At 48.4% G+C, this 8050-nt stretch overlaps 1 protein-coding gene across 1 annotated transcript in view; it reads left to right on the top strand.

Annotated features, from left to right (window-relative positions):
- Positions 1-7396, top strand: part of LOC148123599 (uncharacterized) — a 31884-nt gene extending 24488 nt beyond the window's left edge. The window contains exons 2-3 of the mRNA XM_087919252.1: positions 5967-6255; positions 7217-7396. Coding sequence (XP_087775378.1) covers positions 5967-6255; positions 7217-7396 — 469 coding nt within the window. The remainder of the gene's footprint in view (positions 1-5966; positions 6256-7216) is intronic.
- The last annotated feature ends 654 nt before the right edge of the window (positions 7397-8050 follow it).

The raw sequence follows: 8050 nt of genomic DNA, 5'->3' as shown, positions 1-8050 counted from the left end.
TGCAATGAGAGGCTGAACCAGAGCATGAGGAGTGCAACAGTACTTTATTTACAAATAAAGGGCTGACCGTGCTTGCCAAGCCTGGAACTGGCTCGCAGCAATCAGCAGCCAGTTGGGACCCCGCAGCCTGCTTTTATAGCTGGCTGCTGGGGAGAACTGACCAATGGGAATGGGGGAATAACGCCCACACAAGTGAGTGGACCTGAGTGAGAACTCCTTGAGTCCTCAGGACATAACACCCTTTCCCCCAGATGCGAACACGCATAGTCCTTGAGGTAGATGGGGGTTTGTGTTGGCGCCCGGAGCGGCGCAACTCGGGAACATTGTCTGACTGTTCGGTATCAGTCTGTGACGGTTGAGCTGGCATAGTGTCGCCAACACTCTCTCTGGACTGGCATCCTCGAAACCACCGGTTGGTTTCTGGAGTCAAACTCGTGGGTTGGATCCGGTTGATCAACTCTCTGGGCGCTGTTGTCCGGTTTGGGCTGACTGAACGACGCTGGCGCAGACTGGTCACTGGGTGCGGTGTGGCTGGGTGGCGGATGGGACGGTTCCCTTCGACTGGAGACTCTGGATTCTTGTTTGCGAGGTTGCTGAGGCGCCTTCTGAGTTGGTCTATGTGTCTCCTCCAGACGCGACCATCCTCCAGCCTGACTCTATATGATCTCAGCCCGGTGACGGCGATGACCTCGCCTGAATCCAAAGTGGGTCCCCAGCGAAATTCCTTGCGAATATCGGCTCCTGTAACATAAAATGTCTAACCCCAAGTGGAAGCGAGGGGAGAGTCAGGGCAGTATTGTGGGTGCAGTCTATCTAATACAGTCCTCAGGCGCCGGCCCATCAGAAGTTCCGCTGGGGACTTATTGGTGACTGCACAGGGGGTTGAGTGCTGGCTCATCAGGAACCGTGAGAGTTTGTGGTGCCAGTCATCTCTGCCAAACCTAGCGAGGGCCTCTTTGGTGGTCCTGACGGCTCTTTCAGCCAACCCATTACTCGCAGGGTGAAATGGGGCTGTGAAAATGTGGCTAATGCCTAGGTTGGCTGCAAAACGGCTGAATTCTACTGATGCGAACTGTGGGCCATTATCGGAGACCAAGGAGTCGGGTAGTCCATGGGTAACTAACAGGCGCAAGTAACACGCTGGTGATTGCTAGTGTGGTGGTCGTGGATAGCTGCGCCACGCCTATCCACTTGGAATAAGCGTCCACGACCACTAGGAACATCTTTCCATGCACGGGCCGCCAGATCGATATGGATTCTAGACCAGGCGCTGGCGCTCTCCCATCTGGTAGGGGTGGCGATGGGGGAGCAGGACGGGATTCCTGGCAAATGCTGCAGGAACTTACCCAATTGACAATGTCCTCGTCTAGACCCGGCCACCACACGTAGCTGCGTGCCAACGCCTTCATTCTCACAATGCCGGGTGTCCCTCGTGCAACGCTCCAGGACTCGGGTACGCAGCGAGGTCGGAATGATCACCGAAAGTGCCCCACAGTAGACAACCCTGCAAACTGGACAGCTCCTGCATGCGAGTCTTAAAGGGTGCGAATTTGTTATCAACATTGCCTCCCGCCACCCTCCTCACCCAGTCGAGCACCTGGGCGAGCGCTTGGTCTGCCTTGGTTTTGGCGGCGATGTCAAGGGCGGTGATGGGCAGGTCCAACTGGGTGATTTCAAAAATGGCATTGACAGGAGCTGGGTCTTCAGCCGGAGCGGTAAGGGGCAGCGACTGAGTGCATCAGCGTGGGATAGAGTTTTGCCCGGCGGTGGATAAGTTTGTATGAGTAGGCCGCTAGGAAAAGCGTCCACCTTGTCATCCGAGGGGAGAGGACTTGAGGTGTCTGTTTGTCGCCGTCAGTAGGCCCAGGAGGGGCTTATGGTCGGTGACCAGTTCAAGAAGTGGCCAAAAAGGAATTCGTGAAACTTTTTCACGGCTGCAACAGCTGCTAGGGCTTCCTTGTCTATTTGGCTGTAATTTCACCCGTGGCCGAGAGCGCCCTGGAGAAAAAGGCGATGGGGGCCTCGGCGCCATTGGCGAGTCGGTGACTAAGGACCGCCCCAATTCCAAAAGGGGATGCGCCTGCTGCCAGTACTAAAGGAAGGTTGGGGTCGAATTGGATGAGCACTGCCTCTGACGTAAGTAGTGATTTGACGGCGTTAAACGCCTGGTCTTCTTTGTGCCCCCAGTGCCACGGTGACTTTTTGTCTAGTAATCTGTGTAGGGGTTCGGCTACTGAGGCTTTATGGGGCAAAAAGGATGCATAAAAGTTTAGGAGTCCCAAGAAAGCTTGTAGCTCCGCTTTGGAGGTCAGTGTGGGAGCTTCGTGGATCGCCCTGACCTTGGACTCCAGGGGGTGAATGCCAGAGGCGTCAATTTTATAACCCAGAAAGTCCACCTGTCTAGTGGCAATGGCGCATTTTTCTTTTTTTAACTTGAGGCCATGCTGTCTGAACCTCTCTAACACTGCTCGCACTCTCTGGAAGAGTTGGGGTCTGTCCCTGGCCGAGACCAAGATGTCGTCGAAGTAGGGTACTACACCAGGGAGGCCCTGTAAAATCCGGCCCATGAGGGATTGAAAATACCCGGGCAACACTTACGCCAAATTGGAGACGCTTGCATCGGAAGGCACCCTGTGAGTGACGATGGTCTGAAGTTCCGCTTGTTTGGTTATCAACAGGGAACTGTTGATATGCTTGAGACATGTCCAATTTAGCAAAAATACTGCCCGGTTCGAATGTGTGCAATAAGTGCTGAATGACGGGCACGGGATAGGCGCTAACTTGTAAATATTTATTGATTGTTGTCTTGTAGTCCGAGCAAATTCTCAGGCTACCATCTTTTTTGAGGGGTGTGACAATGGGCGTCTCCCACTTGGCGAAATCTGTTGGCTCAATGACCCCTTGTTTTAGTAGTTTATCCAATTCAGCGCCTAGTTTTGGTCGAATAGCAAATGGAACTCTACGTGGTTTTAATCTGATTGGGACTGCCTGGGGGTCAACGGTGAACGAGATGGGGTTCCATTATAACACCCAGCTCCTCGCTGAACACATCTGCGTAGTCAGCGAATAAGGAGTCAGTGTCTGAGGTTGAGACAGCATGGACTCCTGTTAACCCTAGGCCGAGGTGGGGAAACCAATCGAGCCCCAATAAGGTGGGTAGATTGCCGTTAACTACCACTAGAGGTAGGTGGCCTTTAAAAGCTCTAAAACTGACAAAGAACTTGCCTCTGCCGATCACGGGAATGGCCTTCCCTGGTAGTCCTTCAGACCGAACTGGCATCTCTGAAGCCGGGTAGTAGATAGGCTGGGGTGGAGTCTCTTGAGGGTGTTCCACGAGATTATTGAGAGCGCTGACCCTGTGTCAACCTCCATGTGGCACGGTTTACCTTCTAGGGAAACGGAGAGAGAAATTTTACTAACAGAGTGGCAAGTACGCCTGGCAAGGCGGTGCGTGCGACAGTTTAATACTTGCCTCTGTGGTCCCGAGTGCAGGACGGGGTCTTTGTGCAGCGCTTTGGGGGCTTGGCAGACTCTCGCAATGTGCCCTCTTATGGCAGTTGTTGCAAACGGCTCCTTTAAACTTGCAGGTGGCCCTTTGATGTGATCCCACAGGCTAGGCACAGGGTGATGTGCTTGGGTGGACCGGTGTATTCTTGTTTGGCCCCTACCTGCGACCGTCTGTCATTGGTGAGGCGATGGACATCGCTCATCGTTGTGGCCTTCCTCCGCTTCCACCTCTTCGGAATGGACTGGGAACGCTGCAGCTTGGCGCTTGGGCCCTGAATTTCGGTGGCTGAGTTCGTAGCTAGTTCGGTTGCTAGGGCCTCTCTACGCTTGCGCGAGGTTGAGGTCTTTTTAGCTAGCAGTCGCCTCTGTAGGTTGAGATCCTTGACCCACAAACCAATTGATCGAGGAGCATGTCCTCCAGGTATGTTCCAAACCCGCAGTGCAGGGCTGCTGTTCTGAGGGCGGCCATATATTGGTTGATGGTCTCCTTACTTGATTGCTTCCTCATTCGGAACGTGAACCTCCTGGCGATTTGTGAAGGCCTGGGAGCGTAGTGGTTTGTGAGGATCTCAAGCAACTCGGACCACGGAACGCTTTTTAATTCTCTCGGCGCCACGAGTGCTGCAGCGGTATCATAAACGGTGGCTCCGCAGTAGATTAGGAAATAGGATTTTTCCGATGCTCTCCGCATCCGACAGGCCGACCGCATCGATGTAATGATTGAAACGGTTCTTATACGATTCCCACTTCTCTTCGTCTGGTTTAAACGCCGGGAATACTGGATTGGAACTCATGGTGCTGGAACGGCTGGGCTACCTGCGGAAGAAATCTCTCTGGGACTACGAACGCCGTGAGTTACAAGTGATATCAGCTCTGGAGAGGTTTTTTTGCTACCCTCTCTTTCTCTCTCTGGGTTACCACGTTGGCTGCTAGCCGTTGGAGGTGTCTTGATTCGCGCCAAAAAAGTGGGCGTTAGTGACTCTCAGCGCTGTGCTGTGATTCCTACTGGCCCGAAATTCAAATGACACCCGCTTTGAATTTCGCGCCAAATGCAGAGCGGCTGCGCTCGCAGCGCTTCACTTTCCCCGTAGCGAGGCTAACAAGCGGCCACAGACGCTTAACTATTTGACTCAGACCGCTTTCTCTGGCTGCGGATCTGCGTTTGCTCTTTTGATTGCTCGCTTTCGCTAGCTGACCGCTCTCTCTGGCTGCGGATCAGCGCTTTCCTTGTTGCCAGCCGATCGCTCTCTCTGGGCTGTAGATCGGTGGCTAGTGACTCAGCGGTTGCAAGGTGCTTCTGGTAGCCATCCCACCTTCGTCGCCAGTGTTAAGTTTGAGCAATGAGAGGCTGAACCAGAGCATGAGTGCAACAGTACTTTATTTACAAATAAAGGGCTGACCGTGCTTGCCAAGCCTGGAACTGGCTCGCAGCAATCAGCAGCCAGTTGGACCCCGCAGCCTGCTTTTATAGCTGGCTGCTGGGGAGAACTGACCAATGGGAATGGGGAAATAACGCCCACACAAGTGAGTGGACCTGGAGTGAGAACTCCTTGAGTCCTCAGGACATAACAGATCTTGTATCAGAAAAGGATAAATTCCTTGGGAGAAGCTCTTTGGGACCAGGTTTTGGGACAGGTGCAGGCTCTGCTCTTGATTGCACCTTTCTCTCCTTTGCAGATGAAACTGAGTGATTCTCTGCTTAGATCAGGAAAGCCACTGGCACTTCTCAGAGTCTTTGCATTTCTCCAACTATTCCTGTTGTTTGTGTTAGAAACAGGAAGTGGATTTATTAATGCCACGAATGATGGACCTCCTGCTTCTGCTTCTGCTGCTGCTGGTGTCCCCATCAGTCTGTGGGAAGCTGAGAAGGAAATGCCCATTGAGTTTGGAGCACCAGGATGGCTACAATCCATGGAGCTTTACAGGCCTGGAGACCATCTCATTGGTGTGGTCACAACTGAAACATATGTGTCGCCTATAATGTTGCCCTTCAACAGCCCTCCTTCCATACCTTCTCCTTCTTCTTCGTAAGTCATGCAGGGTGATGGAGTTGCACTCCCTCCATGTGCAATTCTCACAATCTTCTTTTCTTCTTATGGCACGTATTTTTGTACCTCAGGACCTGTCTAATTTCCTGAATGATTTTGATTTCCATGGCTTCCCTTTTTTGCCTTACTTTGTGGAAGAGAGTAAAATCCAAAGATGGAGTTTTCAAAAAACCTGAATGAAATCCAGGTGATTTTCCTTTCTCAGTTCGCTCATGAGTTCATCACTTGAATAATGAGCTTTATTTAAGTAGTGACTGAAACAATTGTAGTTGTGTCTCTCATTTGCATAATTGATCATTGGATTTGGATCAATGTTGGCCTAAGGCTTACTAGGTTTGTGAAGGATTATATATTTTAGAAACATTTGTTGTTGCTATTGAATATAATAACATGAATATTGTTTTTCAATAGGAAGAGTTCTGCTCTAACAAATACCCTAGCATCAATTTTTGCAATTCAAATGGTCAGCAAGAATTCCCAGCTCCTGCACAATCTCACACTTGGTTACTACATCCATAACAACTATGGAAGCACCTTCCGCACTTCAGATTCCTTGCTGGACATTCTTTCCACTGGAGAAGCCAATGTCCCCAACTACGGCTGTGGGAGGAAGGAGAACCTCCTGGCTCTGATTGATGCAGCTGCCAGGGTCATCTCCATCCAGATGTCAACGTTTGTAGGCACCTACAAAATCCCACAGGTTTGTGTGTGTTTTTCTCTATCTGGTAAGATGAGTGGGGTGGGGGGATGAACAACAGATCCAATATCTTCATAGAATTCAAGAGCAGCTTTTCAGAATATTAGGGAACATATCAACTATGTTTTAGTCTATTATGTTCATCTTCAAATTGACCATTAAAGCCCTAAAGAGCCAAAAGGTTCCTATAGAGGATATGCTACTGAATATTCAACTATTGAAAAACCATCCAGGTTTTGAGGTCCTCCATTAGCATATTCATTTTCACATATCAATAATATCTGCCTTATCCAATTGGAATCAAGTTGGCAATAGTCCTGTCTATGTATAAAAAATATTCAGACCAAGAAGAGTATCTTTGGGATGGATAAAAGGAGTTCAGCTCCTGCCCTCAGAGATAATTGTTAATTTACACATTTCTGCTTTGTATAAATTCAAGGTATATAATTATTGGGGTTAAAATTAAAGTGATGAAACAGACATAGTCCCAAAACAGACAAAATTTCAATTAAACACTTATTGGATTGTACAACTGTCAATTTCTGTTAGCAGTTGTGGTCTCTTAGTCTCTCGTACATCTAGAGAAGAAGCTGAAAAATTGCTTCACAAAGAATTTAGGATATAGAAGCTGAGAAAGAGGTTTTAGTAGTCAAAAATAACATATAATACAGACCTATATCTTAGATCCAGACATTTTATCTAACATCTGCTAATTTGAATCTAATTGTTGGAATTGTAAGGGTGACACAGAAATTTACATTGCATTTTTTTGTTTAATATGATTTTATGCGTTCCATTTTTATATACAATCTTGTTAATATTCTGTCTTAAATATTTTAAAACCGTGACTAAGGAACAAACTATTTTATATATTCATCAAAACAAAATTGGGTTTGTAACAAGTATTATTTTGGAATTTATCTGGACCATATTTTAACACAGCCTTCTTCATTACTTTTTCCAGATCACTGTTCTAATTCCTTCAGAGGCTCTGAGTGATAAAAAGGAGATTCCCCTTTCCACCACAGATGCTCCCAAAGAAGGATTCCAATACCCAGCTAATCATTCAGCTGCTCCTCCATTTCAGATGGACCCTGATTGGCCTCTTTGCTTCAGACAAAGAGAAATGGAGATAATTTCATGAGGACTTTCCTCCGATGCTTGTCAGGAATGGAATTTGTGTGGTTATATCACAACGATTCAGAACAACTGGACAAACAGCACCTCAGGGAGGCCCTCTCTAAGTGGAGACAAGTCAATGTCTTTGTCCACTTCATAGAATATATTTCCATCTGGAACAGAATTTTTGCCTTTCCATGAAGCGCTTATGCATTTGCCAGGAGCCATTGAAGGGAAAGTCTGGATCCTCACAGGTTTTTCACCGTGATCTAATAAAGAAGGACATACTTCAAATACATCCATAGTATTTGGAACTTTGGTTATCTGACAAAAAGACCAATGGATGCTGCCTTTGAACCTTATTTCTTTGTGGAAGATCAGTTTCAAGATCATTATTTCTCGCTGTTCCTTTCCAAGCACGTCTTTTCTGTCAAAGGCCAGAAGATGCACCCAGAAAGCCCCACTGGAGACCCAGGAGAAAAAGAAACAGGAAGCGGATCACATAAATGACCCTCATCCCTACAGTATCATTCAGACTTTGGCCAAGGCCATGAATGCTGCCTATTCCTCCAGATCAAGGAGGGGATGGAAGGAGGAGAAAAAAGGTTAGTGGCTCCGAGGCTGCAGCCGTGGCAGGTATGGGGGTCCCAATAGGGATCCATTAATCTGAGATCCTTTG

This window comes from Pseudonaja textilis, unplaced genomic scaffold (assembly GCF_049901715.1).
Source record: "Pseudonaja textilis isolate UNSWEBS1 unplaced genomic scaffold, rPseTex1.2 PTEXSCF74, whole genome shotgun sequence".
NCBI classification, from domain to species: Eukaryota; Metazoa; Chordata; class Lepidosauria; order Squamata; family Elapidae; genus Pseudonaja; species Pseudonaja textilis.
Note: the sequence above shows the minus strand (reverse complement) of the source record. Positions and strands in the feature narration are given on the sequence as shown.